The sequence below is a fragment of the Pseudophryne corroboree genome, chromosome 9 (assembly GCF_028390025.1).
Source record: "Pseudophryne corroboree isolate aPseCor3 chromosome 9, aPseCor3.hap2, whole genome shotgun sequence".
Taxonomy (NCBI): Eukaryota; Metazoa; Chordata; class Amphibia; order Anura; family Myobatrachidae; genus Pseudophryne; species Pseudophryne corroboree.
In genome coordinates this window covers 323,627,681-323,652,670 of record NC_086452.1, presented here as the reverse complement: position 1 = coordinate 323,652,670, position 24,990 = coordinate 323,627,681, and the positions used below count along the sequence as shown (strand labels likewise).

The 24,990-nt window shown below is 42.5% G+C and overlaps 1 protein-coding gene and 1 long non-coding RNA gene across 3 annotated transcripts in view; one reads left to right on the top strand and one right to left on the bottom strand.

The window, feature by feature from the left end:
* Nucleotides 1–474, bottom strand: part of LOC134958124 (uncharacterized) — a 16,727-nt gene extending 16,253 nt beyond the window's left edge. The window contains exon 1 of the long non-coding RNA XR_010186883.1: nucleotides 324–474. This is a non-coding gene — a long non-coding RNA (uncharacterized LOC134958124). The remainder of the gene's footprint in view (nucleotides 1–323) is intronic.
* The window catches only part of PDGFB (platelet derived growth factor subunit B), a 25,478-nt gene extending 488 nt beyond the window's left edge, over nucleotides 1–24,990 (top strand). Inside the window, exons 1-7 of one of the 2 annotated variants that reach the window (XM_063940496.1) lie at nucleotides 453–663; nucleotides 10,307–10,403; nucleotides 16,753–16,845; nucleotides 18,103–18,296; nucleotides 19,824–19,971; nucleotides 20,083–20,258; nucleotides 24,024–24,990. In XM_063940496.1, coding sequence (XP_063796566.1) covers nucleotides 10,328–10,403; nucleotides 16,753–16,845; nucleotides 18,103–18,296; nucleotides 19,824–19,971; nucleotides 20,083–20,219 — 648 coding nt within the window. In that variant the 5' untranslated portion in view covers nucleotides 453–663; nucleotides 10,307–10,327 and the 3' untranslated portion in view covers nucleotides 20,220–20,258; nucleotides 24,024–24,990. Of the gene's footprint in view, nucleotides 1–452; nucleotides 664–10,306; nucleotides 10,404–16,752; nucleotides 16,846–18,102; nucleotides 18,297–19,823; nucleotides 19,972–20,082; nucleotides 20,259–24,023 lie in introns of those variants that run through there. The other variant, XM_063940495.1, reaches the window with a different exon arrangement.

Below are 24,990 nucleotides of genomic sequence, written 5' to 3'. Positions count from 1 at the left end.
TAACATAATGTCTACCACAGTACAGTCCCTATAGTAATGTAATTAGCTGCTCACCTTTATAGCTAATAGCCAGCACCATCCAGGCGGCAGATGGCATATACTATAGTCACAGGTCTTGTACATTAACATTCCAAAGTAAAATTAATTTTGCAACGATATTTTTGTACATTTGGATTTGCAGGTTGTTGTCTAACATGAATGCAACTTGTAGCGGTTGCGATGTGATATATGTCCATTTAGTAGATGTATGTGTATATAAAAATGAGAATCTGCTATTTATCACCCTGGCATTGCATGTAGAATGGATCGCTGTCTATTTTTACCTCACAACGGAAATGCTGGCATGCGAGCGTGGATGATACATGGGGAAGACTTGTGCTGAGCGTGCTGCAAGTGACCTGTACGGTCCTGGGCTCAGAGGCGCTGCACCTGCCTGCAGGGACTGTGTGTGCACGCGGAAGTGCTCGGCCGGCAGCTGCCTGGAACCCGCTGAATGTGCAGCCTCAGGGAGAGAGTGTGCCGAGATGCCTGAGGAGGGCAGGTTACATTACAGCACGCACACACGCCCGGGAGGCAGGGAGAGAGCAGCAACGGAGGAGGAGAAACGTTTATGGAAGAGGCCTGCTCCTGTAACAGAGAAGCAGGGACGGAAAGAGTGATGAAGTCAGGGAAGAAGGGCTCAGGGATGGTAGACTGTAAAATGAGAGGGAGCATTGTGGGGAAATCTATTGTACCTATTCTAACATACTATACAATATTTTTCAAGGAATCACCTCCATCCCAGATGTTCTAGAACTTACAAATATGCCAAACTATATTGTAATCCGCTCACAATGTGTAAAGTATGGGTTTATTAAATGGGAATTAGCAATGTATTTTTCCATCTCTGGTGCCAGTGAGTGAACCCCACAGCTAATATTTTAGTGCCCCTAGCTGCCCATGGCTCACACAGCCGCAGATACCCATGTGGAGTCAGGATTGGGTTATCCAGTGGTTAGCCAGGAATTACAGTTCAATAAATACAGGAGAGCCACTAGACTCTTGGCTCTGAACATGGGTAGCAATGATTGATGTTCTCTGGATAACTTCCAGTACAGGTGCTTTATGTCAGGCTGACTGGACCTCCTGACTGCTTAAGCCTTCTGCTTAGTTTACTGTATATTACTGACTAATGTTCTGTTAAATTGCTGTTTTTATCTTTCATAATGTAGTTTATTAGTAGTTTCATTTTCTTAGCATTCTACAAAACTCTTATCAGCTTATCTACATCCATTTTCATGTATTTTTCCATTTCTTAACCATATAGTTTACCAGCCTATTGCAGGACAGTGCTTCACTGATAGCAAACTGGTTACTCTGAACTGAATCTCTTTATTTCCTGCAGTACTTCCATCTCTCAGTCCATTCCTATTACTGTAGCAAGGCTTCCCAGAGCTCCTCACTTTCTCCGTTCAGCCCTCTCACCTCTCTGCACCAGGGCACTTTCTTTGAAGAACAATAGCTGGCACATTTCCCTGTGATCCTAGTATTTCTTTCCTAGAAGGGCTGCCTGCCAAAATTGTCTTTGCCCTGGCTTGTGCAGCCTGTGGGTTGTGATTTTCAGTGTGTGAGAATGCTATGCACATCTTAATAAAGTGAAGAATTTAGCTTGAAAAATGAAATAATGGTGTGTGTGTTTGTGTGTCTGTATCAATCATCAGTCTTGTAGTGGTGTTTGTGTTAAAGCTCATGCACAATTGTGCTATATCTTCTGAATATTGTTTTTGTGTATGTGAGACTTACTTGAATGTACCATTAGCTTGCCTTGCCTCACAAATGGAAGTATGGTGGTTAAAAAAAGCTTTGGAGACATTTTATATTGATTTGGAATATCTTCTTTACAGCTTTTATTTGCAAGTTGTTACAAAGAGTCTGTACTGCTTCACAGATTTGTTGATGCCGATGACATATGGTTAATTTAGCAGAACCGGTGTGATTCTTTTTCAACCTTAAATGTAACAGTGCTTTGTATGATGAGCTCATTATGGGGGGTATTAATCAAGGCTTGGAGAAAGATAAACTTTTGAGAGATAAAGTACCAACCAAACAACTCCTATCGGCCCCTACACACTTGCCGATTCCATTAATGAACGACGTATTGTTCATATCGCTCAGTGTGTAGGCACCAACCGTGAATGATGTGCTGCCCCGCTGTCGTTCATCGATGGTGCCGGCTCGTTTATACATGCAGGCCAATATGGACAATCTCGTCCATATTAGCATGCAGGGCTATGGGGCTGAGTGACGTCACAGAGTGAAAAAACATCACCCCCCCCCCGCCGCCGTATTTTTCAAACACAGCCTGTAAAATGTTAGGTTAGCTGATTGGCTAGTACTTTATCTCTCACAATTTTTATCTCCAAGCTTTGATAATTACCCCCCTAAATAATATAATCATATTAGTACACTCTATTAGTTGTTGTTAAACCATTGGCAACTGGAATTTGTGGTGCAGTCCTTCTCAAAGTCTTCTCTTGATGATTTGGTTAAAGTGATTTGCTAGTATTTACTGATTGCTCTGGCCAGGTATATCTTTGCAATAATTAACATTCTGTGTTTAGGGCAGTGATAAAGAATATTGTACTACTGCTATTTATCATGCTGGGACTGCTCTGGGAACCAAAGTGAATGCCCACCTGCACAATTTTCCTATTGACTGGCAGCCTAACATTACCAGTGAAAGGGAAAGTTATATGCATATGCAAGCCAAACATCAGTGCATGAGAATACTTATTTGACCTGGCGTGGATCCAACAAAATAAATCTGGCTATGCTGGTCACATTGTTGGGTAAGGTATTGCCACAGTGAGGTGGGATTAGCCTGAAGTAAAAGCTAGACTGTTTGCCATTTACTAAATTGACTCAGGCCACCATCCCCATAGAGGTCTATGAGGTTGGAGGTAAGTGGTGGAAAATGAGGTAGTACAGGAGAAATCAGTTATTTCTCTATGGTTAACCTCCTATTCAATAATGAGAAGCAGAGACGGAGCCTTACCTCAAAGTTTTCATAAACAGACCTCTTGGCTCGCGATGTATCAAAATGACTTGATACCAAACCACAAATGTAAATTTGCTATTTGTGTGGTTTTCAATACGTGCAACTTATCAAAGATAAAACTGCAGATCAATGTGCAGTTTTTCAAAGTGGCTGAGCACAATGTGCAAGGAAAATTTTGAAACATAATCCCCGTGTCCAGCACCAGTGTGCACATGCAGGTCCCGTTCTGCATGTGCGTAGTCTGGACAATGCGATCGCTTTGACTGCGAATGCCTGTACCTGGTCGCTGGGCACAGAGCGGGCCTGGAAGGAGAGCTGGGCACTTGACGCTTGACACAGTCCCCACCCCTCCCTTTTGTTTCCTTTTCTGTGACCTCATCTTTGTGGGCCGGAATGAAAGCCATTTTTAATGACATCCCCAGGTTTTGCTGTGCTTACCTGGGTTCAGTGGAAACGAAGGTGACCCGTGAAAAACCCGCGACAATAGTGCAGTGGAAACAGAGTGTATACTTCAGATGGGTGTGGTATTATTATTATTATTATTGTTATTATTATTATCCTTTATTTATATGGCGCCACAAGGGTTCCGCAGCGCCCAATTACAGAGTACATAAACAAATAATCAAAACAGGAAAACAGCAACTTACAGTTGAAGACAATATAGGACAAGTACAGGGTAAATAAACATAGCTACATCAGCAGATGACACTGGAATAAGTATCAGGTGGCAGAAGACTGCTGGATTTGGTGCAGTTGAAGACTATTAAAGAAAAAGGATAAGCACATGAGGGAAGAGGGCCCTGCTCGTGAGAGCTTACATTCTAAAGGATGCGTGACCGGTGGTCAGCATACCGATGCCGGGATCCTGGCAGGGGGTGGCGAGTGCAGCAAGCCCCATGCGGGCTCGTTGGTGACTTATGGTCACCACGGGTTCTATTCCCACTCTATGGGTGTCGTGGACACCCACGAGTGGGAATAGTCCCTGTTGGTCAGCATTGTGAGTGGGTGGGATGTAGGGGGAGGTTATGTGACCGTCGGACTCCTGACCGCCGGTCACATAACTACATCCCCTTCAGATATATGCACGGTGAGCTATCAGTTGCAGCATAAAGCCAGCCCACCGGAGCTTAATATTTTTCCCTGATGGGGCCAACAGGGTGTCGTATTGAAAGTCGACAGTAACTAGGTCGACAATGTCTAGGTCGACCACTATTGGTCGACAGTAACTAGGTCGACAGGGTGTCTAGGTCGACAGGGTCTTTAGGTCGACATGTTCTAGGTCGACAGGTCAAAAGGTCGACATGAGTTTTTAATGTTATTTTGGTGTCGTTTTCTTCGTAGAGTGACCGGGAACCCCAATTAGTGCACCGCGTCCGCTCGCCATGCTTCAGGCATGGTGCCTTCGCTCCACTACCGCTTAGCTCGGCACAGATTACCGTTCCAATCGTAGTCCACGTGGATCATTAAGTATGAAAAGGTTCAAAAAAAGAAAAAAATTGTGAAAAACTCATGTCGACCTTTTGACCTGTCGACCTAGAACATGTCGACCTAAAGACCCTGTCGACCTAGACACCCTGTCGACCTAGTTACTGTCGACCAATAGTGGTTGACCTAGACATTGTCGACCTAGTTACTGTCGACTTTCAGTCTGGATCCCGGGCCAACAATCTACAATCCAAGTCCCCTGCTCATGGAGCTTGCTTAGGAGTCTTGGGGAAGGCACAGTATTAATAATTAAGATTATGGCTGGTCTAGAGCAGTGTTTCCCAAACTCAGTCTTCAGGGAACCCACAGCGCATGCTTTCAAGATATCCTAGTCAGTACATAGGAGCATTCATTACTAGCTGACACATTTTAAAAGATCTACAAGTGGTGCTAATTATTTCAGTTGTGATACTGAGATCTGTAAAACATGCACTGCTAGGAGTTCCTGAAGCGAAATACACTGACCTGTATGCGCCTCAGCCAGTACCAATCCTCAGTGCCAGTCTCCCCATTCAAGCGCCACCTGAGACCTACCTCCTCCCTGCCCGTCAGCACACCACTCTAGACATGAGTGAAAGACAGCTCTGACCAACAGCAGCAGGCTCCGGGCTGTGTTGTGTGACGGTGGCTGCCTCCCTGCACACTAGTCAGCGCAATCACTGTAAGTCTATTAAAACCTTATCTGCCCAGGGACAGTGCACAGGTCTTGGTACTGTATGTATAAAAGTGTGTTTCCTCTAGTCTCTGTATGAGTCCATTATCGTATTAACAGCTCATTTGCCAATATGGGTCACATGCAAAGCAAATATTGGTATTGGTAGTACATGACAATTACTACTACTACTACTACTAATTGCTACTATTCTCCATGCAAGGGTACAAAATTGTGAATATTTACCAATTCACACCAATAGTGTTGCCTCTTAATAAAGGTATACTCACAATGTTTGCACTAGAAAACCAATTGGACTAAATGTATCCCAGAAAATCAGGGTGACAGTGTCTACTGGGTTCATACTGTAGCTCTCATCTCTCCTTCTTTATGACCCAAATCCTCTTCAGCTCTTTATCTTTCCACATGAGATCTTTTGTCTCATGCTTGTATGCTTGTATATTACAATATGGAGAATAAAAGCAACTAGCTTTCCTAATTATGTATCCAGGTGAAAGTTGATGCATGTTGCCTGGAAACTAGGTTCTGTGTCCTGCCGTAGTGCAATGACACAGAACCCACACAGGATAACTGACAGTACAGAAGTGCCTCTGTGGACACCCCACAGAGGCACTTCTGTACTGTCAGTTATCCTGTGTGGGTAATGGTGTGCTCTCTAATACCTGTAATGCTGGAGGAGTAATATTGTGCAGTGCAAAACACTAGTCTCCAGTGTGACCCGTCTCTTAGAGAGCTGCCATGCTAGTACCTCAGGTCTAACTGAAGGTAGTGCATTGTTCACAGTACTTAGTTTATGCAAGGTGTAAATTAATAAAGACCTAGGGGTCTATTTACTAAAAGACAAAGATAAAGTATCAGCCAATCAGCTCTTAACTGCCAAGTTACAGGCTGTGTTTGAAAAATGACAGGGAGTGATTGGCTGGTACTTTATCTCTCTCTCTACTTTATCTCTATCCAAAGTTTAGTAAATAGACACTTATATCTGTTCTCTGTTTTCCAGTACTGCCCAACTGCTGTCTACTCTTCCCACCTCCCTATCCCTAGCACTGCCCCAGTACTTCCTAACCCTAACACCATACTTGCCCTGCTGCTATTTACCCTTACCCCCACCCTACCCCCAGCACTGCCTGCCCCTAACACCATACTTGCCCTCAGTACTGGCCCAGCTGGTATTTACCCTTACCCCCACCCTACCCTCAGCACTGCCTGCCCCTAACCCCCTAGCACTGTCCCAACTGCTGCCTGCCCTCCCCCATATTATGTAATTGGACCCAGAAATAGTGGAGTAGGACCCCACGTTTTTAAAGTGAAGGGTCCCTGAGGCCCACAAACACATACAATAGACTTGGAGACACTGGGCCTGCACAGAAGCTCCAATCGGTCCCTAATGCTGCATGTTCTGGCTAGGCTGGGGATGGGGGGTTTCTGGACAACTGGAAACCCCCACCTGCATTTGCCTATTTAAGATATAATCAGTTCACATTCCATGGACAAGTTGCTTTCATAGGAAGTGTGCCAAAATTGACAAGGTCTGTATTTATATGCAGCATAAATGGACTTGCTATTAACTTCAACAGCAGATACTAAGGGGCCCTACACACTCGGCGATGCGCCGCCGGGGTGACCGATGGCCGATACGGCCGACGAGCAACCCGGCGGCGGGGGGGCAGTGACGGGGGGAGTGAAGTTTCTTCACTCCCCCCGTCACGCGGCTGCATTGAAGTGCAGGCAAATATGGACGAGATCGTCCATATTGGCCTGCATGCACAGCCGACGGGAGATCAGCGATGAACGAGCGCGGGGCCGCGCATCGTTCATCGCTGGAGTCTCCACACTGAAAGATATGAACGAGTTCTCGTTCATTTATGAACGAGATCGTTCATATCTTTCAGAATATCGGCATGTGTGTAGGGCCTATAACAGTCTTTGCTTGATATTTGGTTTGCAAACAAATAGTTTATTATTTATCATATTAAGTTTTTCCCTCTTAAAACTGATTCACTTTATGCAATCTCCATTTAATAAATATGAGGTTGATAAATAAAAAATGTGGTTTGTGTTTTAAAGATGCAGCCAATTAAAGTTTATTTTACTACTGCCTATAAAGCTGCATATCAGTACACCCATTTGGCTCTAATGCACTGGAGACGATATACACGGATCCACCTGCCAAACAACCAAGTGTCAAATTGTGCACAACTATGATGATACTATATTAAATGTATTGACAGTACAAGAGTATTGGCATTAGACTGAAATTACACACAAGGGGGAGGGGGGGGGGGGGGAGCGCATGACCGAAAAACAAGCCACAGGCCTCAACATCATTCAGTACTTGCTTACGCTCCGGGAATGTCTCTGAGACATTTTTATCTTACAAAAAAAAATTAGTTACAGCTGCACCAAAAAGTATCACATCCAGATGTAACCATTGATATGAGACCTGGATCAAATTTTTCTAACTGGGCCAAGGTTATACCCCTTTTCCACTAACGAGCACGGGTCGCAGCCGGGAGCCTGACACGGGAGCTGCCCCCTGCTGCGACCCGTGCTCGGTCCCTTTCCCATTAGCAGTCACAACCCGGCAAATGCCGGGTTGGTGACGCTTCTAGTGACACGGCAGGGGCGGCGCAGGGAGATCACATGATCTCCCAGCGCCGCCTTCCCTATGCACTGTGAACGGGAGCCGTGTCACCTCGACACGGCTCCCGTTCACACTAGACAGCTAGCCGGGTTGAACACGTGTTCAACCCGGCTAGCTACCAGGGTAGGATTCCCGGATCACTTGATCCGGGTTTACCCTTTTCCACTAGCAAAAAACACGGGTAAATGCGCGCCCCCGTGCATTTACCCGTGTTTTTTGAGCTAGTGGAAAAGGGGTATTAGTAATAAGCCTTCCATGCTCTCTCAACTTCATCAGTTAAAACAATATGGGATTTAAATTACTAACAAACCAGCTCCAGAACCAGTTTCACCTATAAAATGGGGGCCTATTAACATGCCTTAAAATGGACTTTGACTACATGGTCATCATCAAGGTACCGCCGGGATCCCATCTGCCGGGATAGTAACGACATCACCATCATATACTATGTGCAAACATCTAGCAAGGAGATGCTAGCTGATAACTGAAAACTAATGGGTGACATTTTTACATCCAACTACATGAGGTGATTCAATAGCAAGTTAAGGCAGGTAGGGAATTAAACAAGCCCCTGAAAAGCAACAGAATTGTTTGGGAAAGATTGTGGATTAAAATCTATGTTGACTGGGTATAGTAGATCATGCTATATCAACTTTAGAGTATCCAGTTATTTTGTCAATTTATGTAATACATGTCTGTATGGAAGCCGGTTCTCTCCTATTCTTAAAAAACCTACCCTTGATCCAAACACTCTCTCCAACTACCGACCCATCTCTCTCCTCCCTGTTGCCTCCAAACTCCTTGAGCGTATTGTCTACAACCGCCTTACTTCCTTTCTTTCCTCACACTCACTGCTTGACACATTCCAGTCTGGCTTCCGTCCTCTCCACTCCACTGAAACTGCCCTTACAAAAGTATGCAATGACCTCCATGCTGCTAAATCTAAGGGACACTACTCTCTACTTATTCTACTGGATCTCTCTGCTGCTATTGACACTATGGACCATCTTCTCCTACTGCAAATCCTTCACTCCATTGGTCTGCGTGACACTGCCCTTTCTTGGCTGTCCTCCTACCTTTCTGACCATTCATTCTCTGTCTCCTATTATGACTCTACCTCCCCCTCACTTCCACTAACTGTAGGGGTACCCCAAGGTTCTGTATTTGGTCCTCTTCTCTTCTCTCTCTATACGTCCTCACTAGGGAAGCTCATTAGTTCTTTTGGTTTCCAATATCATCTCTATGCTGATGACACTCAAATCTATCTTTCCTCTCCAGACCTCTCCCCTGCTCTCCTCACTCGTATCTCCAACTGTCTCTCTGCTACCTCTTCCTGGATGTCCCAGCGCTTCCTTAAACTTAACATGTCTAAGACCGAGCTGATCATCTTCCCTCCCTCCTTATCTATTGATGGCAGTACTATCTCCTCTAGCCCCCAAGTGCGCTGTCTTGGAGTAATCCTTGACTCCTCCCTGTCCTTCAAACCACACATTCAGCACCTCTCACAAACCTGCCGTTTTTCATCTAAAAAATATTTCTAGGATCAGACCCTTTCTGACCCAGGATGCTACTAAGACTCTTATCCACTCACTGGTCATCTCCAGACTGGACTACTGTAATCTTCTCCTAACTGGCATTCCTGACAAATACCTCTCTCCACTCCAATCTATCCTCAATGCTGCTGCCCAGCTCATCTTCCTCACCAAACGCACTACGTCCACCTCTCCTCTCTTACTAGACCTTCACTGGCTCCCCTTCCCTTTCAGAATCCATTTCAAGCTTTTCACACTTGCTTACAAAGCCCTCACCCACTCCTCTCCCATCTACATCTCTGACCTTATCTCCCTTTACATTCCCACCCGTCCTCTTCGCTCTGCTAATGCACGCCGACTCTCCTGCCTACGGATTACTTCCTCCCACTCCTACCTCCAAGATTTTTCACGTGCTGCACCACTTCTCTGGAATTCCCTACCTCTCCCCCTCAGACTCTCCACCTCTCTACAAAACTTCAAACGGGCTCTCAAGACCCACTTCTTCACCAAACCCAGCCAAATCTCATCCTATCCCTCTGTTCCACGCTCTCTATGTACCCCATCTGTGTCACCCCTGTCTGTCTACCCCTCCCCTTTAGAATGTAAGCTCTCACGAGCAGGGCTCTCTTCCCTCATGTGCTTATCCTTTTCTTACTTTAATAATATTCAACTGCACCAAATCCAGCAGTCTTCTGCCACCTGATACTTATTCCAGTGTCATCTGCTGATGTTGCTATGTTTATTTACCCTGTACTTGTCCTATATTGTCCTCAACTGTAAGTTGCTGTTTTCCTGCTTGATTATTTGTTTATGTACTCTGTAATTGGGCGCTGCGGAACCCTTGTGGCGCCATATAAATAAAGGATAATAATAATAAATAATAATATCAGCTGTTTTTACATCAAAGTAATGGTCCATGTATGTGTCTTTGGCAGGGGGACCCCATTCCAGAGGAGATGTACAAGAAACTCACAGCAGGATCTGTGAAGTCTGTGGCAGATATACGAAGGTTGCTGCAGATAGATTCCGTAGGTAAATCTCTACAGAATTGCATCCTCACACTGTCCTTATTTATCCCTGGTCCTACATTTCCAATACATTGGGAATACATGCTGATTATTTAAAGTACTGTACAATCATCATGGTTTCAGTGCAGATATTGACATGCAAAATCCATGTAGAGTCATGTCCATTAGTCTTTAAATGGCACACATCAGCCAGCTAATGTTGACATTAGCCATAATTCAGTCAGTAGATACATTATGTGTTTATCTGCATGTCAGTGCATGAATATTTCTCAGAACTAGGCGCCTACAATTATTTGCAAAAATATGCAGCAAATGTCTTAAATATACAGGAATGTGCGAACCTGAAATCCTTGTATTTGTAAATATATTTGAAAGTGTGGGAAATAGTTTTGACCTTAGCCCATGGGTTATAAGTGTGACCCATAGAGCAGACCCATGTGTGCAGGAACTCATGCCAGGAGCACAGTGCTTGCAGTACATTAGAGTTTGCTGTGCTCTGCTGCGACCTCCCTCTTTGCTATTGTCTTTGTGCGCACGTCAGACCCTGCACTCTGCTATCTGTGTCTGGACACAACTTCCCCTCTTTGTCTGCTGTGCCAGTCTCCAACTCTGGCTTGTGCTTGAAAAGAATTCCTCGCACTAACCCCCCCCCCCTTCCCCTTCGCACTACACGCCCTCTCACTTCCAGACTTCGTCCAGCTGTAGCAGCTGTCTGTGCTATTAATGCCCATGGGCACATGCATTAATGTTAAACCTGGCAGTGCCACTGATAATACTGCTGTATGGGTGAGAGGTACAGTACATTGCATTTGTACTACAGCACTTTTTTCAGCTTTATAAATTGTCTGAGTCTTTATTTTAAATGTATTTTTGATGTAAGGTACGAAGACATGAAACCAAAGACTTTCACATGGAAACAGGCAGATGCATTATATCTTTGTGCCCGCCTTACTAATTAACCAAATTGACGAAATCCTCAATTTATATTTGTGCCGGGCATGCTTATCACATATAAAATTACTATCCCTTAAACTAATTACTGTATCTGTCTCATCATTTCCTTCCAATACAAACAGATATTATTTCACATTGAGATGGGGACCATCAATTTACCAAATGCTATTTACTATCGCTGTTGCAGTTTTCCAGCCTTTGTTTTTTGTGAAACTGTTATATCATGTCTGGCGTGATAAGAAGAGTGAAATAAAATGCAATTAGTATGCTCTAAGGCACTTGTGTATGGAGAATATACCTTTTGTGCTAAAAATGGGATTATTATTATTATCCTTTAGTTATATAGCACCACAAGGAGTAGGCAACGCCTTACAAAGTACAGAAACAGTATGAACAATAAAATAAAAAAGTGACTTACAGTACAAAACTTAAAAGAACGGGGACAGGGTTTACATACAGGAGTAGCAGTCATAAGACCCAAGTAAGCCTCAGGGTGGTCGATCCCAAAGGTTTGGTTGTGATGTTGCAGGAGGAGTTGATGGTATAAGTGCGGGAACAAAAAGCAGATGAAGGAAAAGGGAGTCTGGGTTACAGTGACATGATTTACAGCGAATTGCGGCATCACAGCCCCGCCCACTTTATGGCAGAGGTGGATGGGTATCAGCAGTTTGCACTCATGCAGTTTATTGCTTTCTGTAGTTATTTTAAATCATCTAACGTTAGTGATGACAGAACATTCACTTGTGAAAGAAAATATAGTTTTGCTAGAACAAATAATAAAATGTGGTAATAGAACGGGATGTAGTTATGTGAGCGGCGGTCAGGAGACACCCATAGAGTGGGAATAAAACCTGTGGTGAGTGCAGCTTGCCAGCGAATCCGCAAGGGGCTTTGTTGCGCTTGCCCCCCCCTTCGCCGGTACTCTGCGGCTGGGATCCCGGATGCTGGTAACACAATACCAACCCAAAAGAACATCTTAGTAATAAAATATACATTTAAAAATGTATTTATACTACTTTTACGTTATTTCCTCAAAAATGTAGGTTCAGGGCCTGATTTAGAGGTGGATGCTAATGCAGCCATGACGGTGTCATTATGCTAATGCCACAGCCAATGGAATTAATACAGAGACTCCCACCAGCTGCTGCACTAATCCACCACTCTGCGTAGTAAGATACACCATTAAACCTTGCACCAGCCCTTTGGACTTTGGAGACGCAGAATATCCGTCTAAACGTAGCCATCGAAGTCTGTGTAACTGACTGAGACATGACCACGACACATGTCTGGTTAGCCAACCCCCAAGAAGGCCCACCAAAATTGCCTCCCTCTACATCCAAATTCATAATGCATACATCGGAGGTAACTATCAGGACACATGGGCCTGCGTCCATCAGCGACACAGCATCCACCTCTGAATCAGGACCTCAGAGAGTAGATAGAAACAATGCCAAATGCAGCCTCAGTTCATCCCTAAATGCCACTTGTTGCCACTTATTAACAAAGGACAAGGAGGACTGTGGCACACACTGCAACCTTCTGAAGGGGCCAGTTTGTTGTTGCAATTCCTGGTGCAACTGGACATTTTGTGATCTGTGACATACAGAACTCAGTCAGTACTGAGACCCTAGCGACTCTTGGCCTGTTCAGTGTTTGCCCTTGGTGTGTTCTCATACAGACAGGGTGTGGTAAGCAGCTGTTTTGGAAACACTGATTTCTAAGTGTTACCTTATATCTACAGTAAATAATAGCCATTGTCTAATGTAATTCCTTTCCCAGCGCACAATAAGACTTTTTAGATATACTGTGACAGCTAAATGCTAGTAATTTGTCTTAAATAATATCTATTTATGGCATATAATTGAGAAGTGTTCGGGTTATTTTGTTGTGTGTAACATTAGTTTACTTAACTTTTGGTACATGGTTACTCTGCATGCACTGTATATCCTCCTCTACCATCATATTTACTGCCTAAAATAATGACATTTATTAGCAAATTCACCAGATCAATGCTGCAGGCAATCCCATTATAGCCAGGTGTTGCGATGACATACAAACTCTTGCTATCGTTTTTATGATCATGTTTTATGTAATGGGTTTAATAAAAAGTTCCATTAAAAGTTTATTCCAAGTTTCCCAGGGTGGCTAGTAAGCAGAATGGCTTGTCAATGTAAATCACCTAAAATATACTTTGAGAAAAGGACCAGCGCACCCTGGAATCTTAATAAAATAAACACTGTGGGAGGGGCGGCAGGCAATTCAGTTGGCAGTTGCACATATCACCACATTACAGTACCCCAAATTGAAGATTCTTACGGGGTAAGAGAAATAAAATCTGCTATATTGGTGGTCGCGAGGTGCCACAGAAAAGGCTGAAGTGCAGTCACTTTGCTGCTAATTGCTAATTGAATTGCTCCTTTTGATTGGCATAAGTTTGGTATGCAATGACATTCTTCAGGGACGGTAATCTTCTTACAGTAGACCAGATAGGTGTTGGCTAGGTGCCGATGCAAATTCCAAAATGAGGGGGTTTAGTAAAGAACACAAGCTTAATAATGAATTAAAATCTCCCGGCCATTATGTTGATCTTGCTGAAAGGAAGCAACAACTTGCTGAGCAACAACTAATTTCACAAATGGACAAATATAAAATGATTACTGATGCAGAAAAATAGAAAAAAATGAGATTTGGATAAATCAACTTAAGTTATATTTACTACTCTTTCTACATTTTCATTATACCAACGTGCTGGACATTTCTTCAATATAACAAATAAAGTCCCTATGACAAGCCCCCCCCCCCCCCCTCCCCCCCCACACACACACACATACACTTTCCCCAGGCTGAGAACTGTGCTACAGGAATACCCCTACTGAAAATTAGTAAAAAAAACAATATGCAAAAATCCTTTGAGCATAAACTTAATTAAGTTTACAATGCACAGTGTCTGTATAGATAGTGGAGATGTATGCTGGTGTTTGGTTATACAATGGAAGATCTCAGCAGGTTACACCTACGCTGGAGCCAGAATCTTTGGGGGGAAAAACTTGGGGGATGTCATTTCTTTTAGTGCCCAAACCCCTCCAAAGAGTTTTCTGTATCAACAGGATAAAACATTAGAATCTGTTTTAGAAGGAAATGTTCTTTTCTTATCAACAAGAAAAATAAAATATGATGTAATATCCATACAATTAATTTTTTTGTCTGTTGTATCACTGCTATAATCATTGATTAGCCCAATAAACTGTAGATTGCCAAATACTACCCTTGCAGCTGTAGGTAATCCAGTTATGTCATAATAGTCAGACAACCGCTGTGCATCATGGGAGATGGGCTTGTGTCTGGGTCACTAAGAATTGCCCATTGAGTCCTAAATTATTATTTAGCAAATTAGGGAGAAAATATCCAATTTTATTTTCAAACGAGAAGCATGTACTATATACACGGTCAGGTCACATTATTATGACCTGCAGATAATAGCCAGAGTAACCGCTTTGTGCAGCACTGACAGCAGCTAGACGGGCTGGGAGTTACTCAATAAGGTGCTGGTAGGTTGGCACAGGTACATCTTGACAGTGAGTGCTCCACTGTAGTGTGTCAGTCAGCCTTCACGCACCTCCTTAGCCGTCCTTCACCTCTCACATCAATGGCATGTGATGCTGCACAGTTTTCATGTCGGTTATTCGCAATGGTGCCATTTGTCCAGTCACGATACACCTTCACCATAGCAGCACACGAACAGTACACAAACTGCGCTGTTTCAGAAATACTGCCACTGTTGGCTCGAAAGACGACAATCATCCCTTTTCGCTACTATGATATATCACCCCTATCAGCAACAAGTAATATGTGTGCAGACGGCCTATCGTACACCTTATATACCCACCAATCCAGTGCGCAACACGTGATGTACTTCATGGGCTACGCGCTGCCGATGTCAGATGTAGGAGGTGGTCATAATAATGTGACTCAACCGTGTATACTTAGCATAAATATGCCCTTATTTATCAATGAGTGATACATTTCACTGTGAGTGATACATTTTACCAGCCAATCCGCTCCTAACTGTCATTTTTTAAACCCACCCTGTGACATGGAAGTTAGGAGCTGATTGGCTGGTGCAATTTATCACTCACAGTTAAATGTATCACTCATTGATAAATAAGGGCAATAGTCTTTCCAAATCAAATAATTCTCTGAGAACAATTTCAAGATGGATTCTTTTGAACTATTAAATTACAAAATTCCTGAATGGAAAATTAAAACAAATGGGACCACATCTTCGTCCTGCCCAAAGCACACACTGATCTGTCCAAGATAAATCCATTTGTCATGAGACCATGGGGCTAATTCAGACCTGATCGCTAGGGTGCGATTTTTGCATCCCTGCGATCAGGTAGTCATCTCCTACAGGGGGAGGGGGAAATCGCTGTGCAGGGGTGCGATCGCATGTGAAGAAGAGCTGCACAAACAGAAGTTTATGCAGTCTCTGCACAGCCCAGGACTTATTCAGCTGCTGTGATGATCGGGGTCGGAGCTGACGTCAGAAACCCTCCCTTCAAACGCCTGGTCCCTCCTGCGTTTTCCTGCACACGCCTCAAAAATGGTCAGTTGCCACCCACAAACGCCCTATTCCTGTCAATCTCCTTGCGTTCGCCGGTGCACCATCCCGCACAGCCGCGATCAGGTCTTAATTGGACCCCATGTCTCTCTTGTGGCTGGCCATGTCTACTCTGACCTCAAAAAATAAAGGTTCAGTATGTTTCCTGTAAATATTGTAGTGACTATTGCTTACTAACAGAGGGTATTACCCCATAGAAATACTACACACTCCTATAACAGCACTGTTGATGCGGTATAGACTTTAAATTTACTTTACTTACCTTTTTCTTTTTAGTCATTTCTTAATACTTGATATTTTACAACCTGGAAGATTTATGCAGAATGAAGTGTTAATTAGAGGTTGTGGGTTAAACACATGTAGGACATATAAACGCACAATGCCTAGGGCAATGTAACTTTGCTCTATCCCATATTATTTTTTATTATAGGTTTTATAGGTTGCTGTGTATAGTACAAGCTCCTACTTCCGATAAGTTTAGTATGCACGAGTCTTATCTACGCAAAACAAGATAAGTTAATTTTAGATTCTAATTTCTCTAACTACAAAGTGACTTTTTCAGAAACTTACAGGAAAGAAAAGTGTGACTTTGTAAGTGTGAAAATGAAATCTAACTGAGCCGTACCATATCAAGTGCTAGAATCACATATAACCACAGCTGCTGTTTACTCTAAAATGCAATGTTTCTTTCCAATCTGACCTTGATCATTCATGACTTTCTACAGTAGATGGACATTTTATTATACAACTGAAATGTAACATGTGTTTCCCCTAATAGATGAAGAGGAGAATGTGTACGAATCAGCTAAAAATGGAACACGAAGGCCACTTGGTGGCAATTCCAGCCACTCCCGGGTCATACGCAGCATAGGTGAGTTCCCTGCTCAAAACTATTTTACAGTTACAAGAACATAACTTTTGGATACCCACTCATATCAAATGTAGGCAAGTGGTCAGCATGTCTATGGTCACAGTTGACATTGATAAGGTCGGTACAATGTTGACTGGTATGATGTTTAATCTGCAAATAGTCAACGTAGTAAATTTCAACACGTGAAATGTCAACATTTTGCAAAATGCTGGCAGCAGGGTTCTGGTTAGAGATAGCGTCATGTTTACCAGCTTGCAGATCTAGTGACAGGTTGCAGCTAGCATTAGCTAGTGAGCATTAGCTGCAGCTGCAGGGTTAGGATCTACCACACTACTTACCACATCTCCACACTGCTGATTGTCAACATTGTTGGAATGCTCAACGCATAGCATGTTATCATATCGACATTATGACCATGTCAACATGATGATTGTCATCACCCTACCTGTCTACTGAATCCCAAAGTGTACTCTTATTGTATAGTTGCACTTGTACATGTTTTAAAAGCTACTCATTATATTTACAACACAGAACTTTATACAGTGGATCACTGTGGGGGTCTTTCAGACCCAGCCGCGTCGTCTGTAATGGCGGCAAACTGTACATGAGCTACTGGCGCACAGTGGCTGCACAGCCATACACATTGCGGTCACATCCCCGATAGATGCGCCCTCAATGTGATTGACAGTGGCAGGCATTGCGGGGGCGGTGCCGGGAAAACGGGGTCTGGGTGGCTGCGTTTTCTGGGCAGCAGCACCGATAAAAAAAAATGGCTGCCAACTGCCAGGGGTCAACCTTAGTTCCGATGCGTTCGTAATTAAATTGCGTATGCTTTGGGAAGTCAACCTTAGTTCTGATTTGTCTGCAATTAGATTGCGGATGCATCGGGAGGCGGCCTCACACGTGCTGGGCGGCCCCCAGCATGTGCAGAGATGAACGCAGATCTGGCTGTGTATGCAGTGATCTATGTTCATTTATAAATAACCCCCTAAGTGCTATGTGACTATGAAGCAGATGTACTAAGCCTTAGAGAGAGATAAAATGGACAGAGAGAAAGTACCAAAATAAACCAGCTCCTGTCATTTTTCAAACACAGACTGTAACATGGCAGTTAGGAGCTGATTGGCTGTTACTTTATCGCTCTCCTCTTTATCACTCTCAAAGGCTTAGTACATCTCTCCCCATGTCTTCTATACTCACAGGTCTTCTTATATTTAGAAATTATGTTACTGACTTAAAGCATTTTATTTCTCCCAGATGCTGAAGTAGCGATGATTGCACAGTGCAAAACAAGAACCGAGGTGTTTGAAATCACCCGCCAGCTGGTGGATCCAACCAATGCTAACTTCCTAGTTCAGCCGCCATGCGTAGAGGTGCAGAGGTGCTCTGGGTGTTGCTACTCGCCGAGCATAAAATGTGTTCCAGTTCGCACTCGCATTCGCTACGTCCAGGTACGAGGTAACGCTGGGGAAGCTCGTCCGTCTTACACTTCTCTGACTATCAGTTACATGTACATTTGTTGAATATCATCTACTAATATTCCTACCAGCAAAAGGCCTTGTTAACATTATGAGAGTCTGGCTATACCTAAAAAAGGCAAAGATTGTTACCCTGCCCCGGAAATGTGTCATCCTCATCATTAATGCAGAATTGTTGCCTGCCCCAAACTCCTATTTTTATTAGGTAGTTCACTTCAGAGTTTATGTACCATATTCCTGTTGACCCAGTAGTCCTGGCCTATCCTATTATTATATATGGGGAGCTCAAACAATAACTTATATCATTTTATTTTATTTCTCTCTATTGTGTATCAGTTTTACACTAATCCTTTCAAACACAAGAAACCCTGATCTTTTGCAAAGGGTATACCATGGGTAGTTTAAGGCTCAGGCCATAAGTTCTAGGTTACGGAGTGGTCTATTAATGACACAATGTGGCATTCAGTAAAAGTTATGGGTTTTTCAGGAACGGTACAAAAACAGTTTGTGGATGACACATTGCCATTGAGATGGGCAATTCTTCTTGTTTCCTGTTCAACCCTATATTACACAGCTGTAACATATATCTGGTCACCCTATTTAGCCAGACCGAATCATAGCAACAGGTAACCATAGTTCATTAGCAGATAAAGGACAAGCCTAGAGAATGAATAAAGAATGAATTATTTCTAATTTATTACATCACCTGTAAATTATTCCCTACATTTATTCAAAACATGCACAAGCACTGGAAAATCTCATTGAAAATATCCCACCTGCAATGCAACATCCCTTTTCCCTGATTTCCATAAAATTAAAGTATTGTTATATTTGACAAGCTGCCAGGTGTGCTCACAGAGTAAAGTACACTAATTAGCTGAGCTGCTTAGTTTTATAAGCACAACTTTGGAACCATAAAAAGAAGCATCTAGTACTTAGAGCACATTAAAAACAATATCCAACTTTTCGTTATTCAAATAGTAAAGCAAGCAGTATTAGGATACACGTTGTTACTGACTGCTACATTTTTACAGTGTGGGGATTTTCTCTCGCAGTGCTGTTAATGTATCCCCACTGTTGGGGGCACTTTCCAGGAAATGATTCTGCTTTGGAAAAGTTGAATGTTTTGTATGGAAAATTCCTAGCTGAACATTTGAGTGATGGAATATGTACTGGGAGCGATGGAAAGATGTGCTTCATGCACAGTATGTCTATTGTAGAGGTAATATGTGAACCTCTAGCGGCATGTAAAACACAGCTTGTTTCAAGTTTATTGTTTTTGGGTTTTTTCACAAGATTAAAATTTGTACTGAGTGAATGAGGTAAATGTTTTGTCTGGTAACAAAATATTGATAATTTAGAAGTGGTTTAGCACGGTCAGATCCTCACTGCTTAGGCTTTGTAGCTAAGCAGTGAACTGCTTACTTTTGAAAATATATTAACACTTTTACGAATGTTTTATCTTTGTATCCTTAAACTTATTCTATTTCTCTGATACAGGTGAAGAAAATTGTGATACAGCGATCTAAGAAGACAACTATACTTGTCCCTATTCCTCTAGAAGACCATGTGGAATGCAGCTGTCAGTCTGTCAGTCCCCTGTCTGTAAGAAGTCAGCACCATCACCATGAACACAGGAGGGTTGCAGGTAGTTTTCCTGTTTGTCTTTGTGTCCTGTGCTGTCTTTATACATTCATCTTTCTCATATTTTGACATTCTCTTGCATCCCCCGTGACTCTTTGCTGGTTGTTTTTTACAGATGTAACTGTAACTACGCCACCTCCACCCCCTGTCACTCGGAAAGAGGAGCCTCTACCCCGGCATTTAAAGAGGAAAAATAGAAAGTTCAAACATCTTCCCAGCAAGAAGGAGCAGAGAGATCTCCTGGCCACGTAGTGTATGTGGAAATGGTTCTCGATATCTGCCACTGAGCAGGTGAGAGATTATAAAATGCTCCCAATAATGAACACATTCAATTAATCCCTAAAGCTGCCCGAGGGAATGCCACAGGCACTAATGGAAGTACATTGGAATGAATTACCAATCCTTGAAAATATGTATAAAATGAAGTTATCTACGAATGTCCAAGTATAGTGTATGCACCTTTATTTGACCCATAGTCAAATCTTGGGAAAGTTATATCTTTTATATTTATCAAAATAAGCTACCATTAGTCTTCAACTTTGAAATAGCCAGATAGTAATATTATTAAAGTAATCAAAGTAATTAAAGTAATGTTTTCACCTTTCTGTGTCTATGCAGATGGGCCAAGCTCCAGTATTAAATGCTGAAAACTGAGCATTTAAGCTACACAAGCAGCATGTATTCTCAGATTTCTCTAAAAAGTAGTTTTAAATCTGGGGTCTCATCTGCTTGCCTGTTAATTATTATTTTGACTATACGCTCAGATAATTAACATCATGAAATGGGACTGTCTTCCGGATAATTTAAAAAAATGTACAGATTAAGCCACGGTCACATATGCACAGGTGGTATATATATTAGCTCTAATTACCCAAATGTTTGTTTTCCTATGTGTTCAATTTGTGATTTGTTTACAATATGAATTGGTGTAACAAAATAATAATGAGGGTTTTAACATGTTCACTTGAAGTAAACAATAGATATGATGTCATGGATTTTAAACTATCCTGATGGCATAAATCTGACTTATATTTCCAACTCTGACTTCTTTTTCTCCTTTATCTGGAGATTAAGTCATGGCCCTCATTTGGGCCCATCCCTATCCCCTCCCTCCTCCTCTGCTACACCTCTCCTCCTGCTTATTTCCAGTTGCCCACCTCCACAATCTCTCCCTCTCATCAGACACTGTCCACTCTGCATTGAAGAATGCCCTTGTCTCCCCAATTCTTAAGAAAACTTACCATTGATCCCAACACTCTCTCCAACTACCATGCCGGCAGCAGAGCGAGCGCAAAAGAGACTCTTGCGGGCCCGGTACGCTATTTATTCTCCCTCCAGGGGTGTCGTGGCCATCCAAGAGGGAGAATAGATGTCGGTATGCCGGCTGTCAGGATCCCGGCGCCGGTATGCTGACCACTGGGATCACGGCAGCTAGCATATCAAATGCCTCCTCTATAGACACCATTCAGATCTTTTAATTTTGAAACAATCACTGTGCTGTAAATGGGTCCTGGGTCAGATGAACAGGGCTACCACTTTACTGTCCTACCCATGTTCAACCCTGCAAGCTACGTGGGTTGGATTCCTAGGTAACTGGACACAGGTTTTTTTTTTTTAAGGAGCTTTTTCCCCTAAGCAAATACCCGGGTTCATGTACATAAACCTAGGCTTTTGAAGGCAGTGGAGAAGGGGTTGTACTTAGACTATCTTCTACTCCATATTCCCTACAATGGCATCTAACCCTCAGTTTCTGCCACCCTGATGCTTATTTCAGTGTTATGTCAACTGATGCAATAATGTTTATTTTACCATGTACCTGTCCTGCATTGTCTTTTACTATTTGTCACTGTTTTCTAGTGCTGTTAATTTGTTTATGTACTTTATTAGACACTGCGGAACCCTTGTGGCACCATATACAGTGCATTCGGAAAGTATTCACAGCTCTTCACTTTTTCCACATTTTGTAATGTTACAGCTTTATTCCAAAATGGAATAAATTCATTTTTTCCTCAAAATTCTACACACAATACCCCATAATGACAATGTTAAAAAAGTTTTTTTGAGACTTTTGCAAATTTATTAAAAATAAAAAACTAAGAAATCACATGTACATTAGTATTCACAGCCTTTGCTCAATACTTTGTTGACGCACCTTTGGCAGCAATTACAGCCTCAAGTCTTTTTGAATATGATGCCCCAAGCTTGGCACACCTATCTTTGGGCACCTATCAAGCTCCATCAGGTTGGATGGGAAGCGTCGGTGCACAGCCACTTTCAGATCTCTCCAGAGATGTTCAGTCGGATTCAAGTCTGGGCTCTGGCTGGGCCACTCAAGGACATTCACAGAGTTGTCCTGAAGCTACTCCTTTGATATCTTGGCTGTGTGCCAGGGTCGTTATCCTGCTGAAAGATGAACCGTCACCTCAGTCTGAGGTCAAGAGCGCTCTGGAGCAGGTTTTCATCCAGGATGTCTCTGTACATTGCTGCATTCATCTTTCCCTCTATCTCCCAGTTCCTGCCACTGAAAAACATTCCCACAGCATGATGCTGCCACCACCATGCTTCACTGTAGGGATGGTATTGGCCTGGTGATGAGCAGTGCCTGGTTTCCGCCAAACATGACACCTGGCATTCACACCAAAGAGTTCAATCTTTGTCTCATCAGACCAGAGCATTTTGTTTCTCATGGTCTGAGAGTCCTTCAGGTGCATTTTAGCAAACTCCATATGGGCTGCCATGTGCTTTTTACTAACGAGTGGCTTCCATCTGGCCACGCTACCATACAGGCCTGATTGGTGAATTGCTGTAGAGATAGTTGTCCTTCTGGAAGGTTCTACTTTCTCCACAGAGTAATGCTGTAGCTCTCACAGAGTGACCATCAGGTTCTTGGTCATCTCCCTGACTAGGGCACTTCTCCCCTGATTGCTCAGTTTAGACGGCCAGCCAGCTCGAGGAAGAGTCCTGGTGGTTCCAAACTTCTTCCATTTATGGATGATGGAGGCCACTGTGCTCATTGGGACCGTCAAAGCAGCAGATATTTTTCTGTACCCTTCATAGATTTGTGCCTTGAGACAATCCTGCCTCAGAGCTCTACAGACAATTCCTTTGACTTCATGCTTGGTTTGTGCTCAGACATGTACTATCAAGTGTGGGACCTTATATAGACAGGGGTGTGCCTTTCCAAATCATGTCCAATCAACTGAATTTACCACAGGTGGACTCCAAATTAAGCTGTAGGAACATCTCAAGGATGATTAGTGGAAACAGGATGCACCTGAGCTCAATTTTGAGCTTCATGGCAAAGGCTGTGAATACTTATGTACATGTGATTTCTTAGTTTTTTATTTTTAATAAATTTTGCAAAAATCTAAAAAAAACTTTTTTCACGTAGTCATTATGGGGTATTTTGTCTAGAATTTTGAGGGGAAAAATGAATTTATTTAATTTTGGAATAAGGCTGTAACAACAAAATGTGGAAAAAGTGAAGCTCTGAATACTTTCCGGATGCACTGTAAATAAAGGCTAATACAGGTTGAGTATCCCTTATCCAAAACGCTTGGGACCAGAAGTATTTTGGATATCGGATTTTTCCGTATTTTGGAATTATTGCATACCATAATGAGATATCATGGCGATGGGACCCAAGTCTAAGCACAGAATGCATTTATGTTTCATATACACCTTATACACACAGCCTGAAGGTAATTTTAGCCAATATTTTTAATAACTTTTTGCATTAAACAAAATGTGTGTACATACACACAATTCATTTATGTTTCATATACACCTTGTACACACAGCCTGAAGGTCTTATAATACAATATGTTTAATAACTTTGTGTACAAAGTTTGTGTACATTGAGCCATCAGAAAACAAAGGTTTCACTATCTCACTGTCACTGAAAATGTTCCGTATTTCAGAATATTCCGTATTTCGGAATATTTGGATATGGGATACTCAACCTGTAATAAAAAGTTTATAGTGCGAAATGTATCATAATGGTAGCTCTTCAATATACTTTAAATAAACTTAAATATACTCTCTTTATTTTTCCAGGATACACAGAGAAAGAAGTTTGACCCCTATGGGGTCCTTGGACTCATTCTGACCGCATGCTTCAATTGCCGGACTTGGCGCTGGTGCTTTATAGAGACAATAAAAAACTGTACCCCATCTCTACCTGCTACCCCTCACTGGATATCACCTAACAGACACTGAAATCTGCTTCCTTGGCTGCAACAAGTTTAAAACCACTAACTACCGAATTTTGTCCAAATATTAAGTGTTGGTTTTCAGGGGTAGAGGGAAAGGTAGGGGAAATACAAAGCCCCTCTTGAACTCACTGGATGTATTTTGTCACCTTATTTAATGTAGTTTATTTTGTATTTTTATAAATATATATAAATATATTCCTATTTTTGTACAAAGCTGTTTCCTTTGCTCAGATTGCACGAGGCAGGACAGAGACTGGAAAATGGAAATGGGATTGCATTCTTAGTATTACCCCCCCCCCCCCCCCCCCTCCAGTTGCTATGTACTTTTACAATGTCGTATACACTGAGAAGGAAGATCACAGGCCATATATACTAAGCTTGCTTCTGTTCTAAGCTGATGGACTGTGCCATGGGGAGAAAATGTGTGGTTAACCAACTGTTTGTCAGACCACAACTTCCAGCACAACAGAAGTTGCAGTTCAACAACAGATGGAGAATCACATGTTACCTAATGTTGTCTGAAATATGCAGTGTTCTTACCATTTAGGATGGCAAACATTGGATACATTGAGGCCATCCTTGAACTTGCTTAACCCTTCTCTCCCTTATTGTCCTCCAATAGTCATCAATGAGCTGTTTCACTGTTTCCCATTTCTCTAAATTATTTGCACACAGCTCTGCCTGTCAATAAAAGAAAAACCCTAAAAAATATTGGTCTATTATGTAAAGTAATTTATATGCAGTATTTAAATTGTACAAAGAAAAAAAACAACCAAATCTTCAATTTGTATTAAAACCCAAAAAAACTA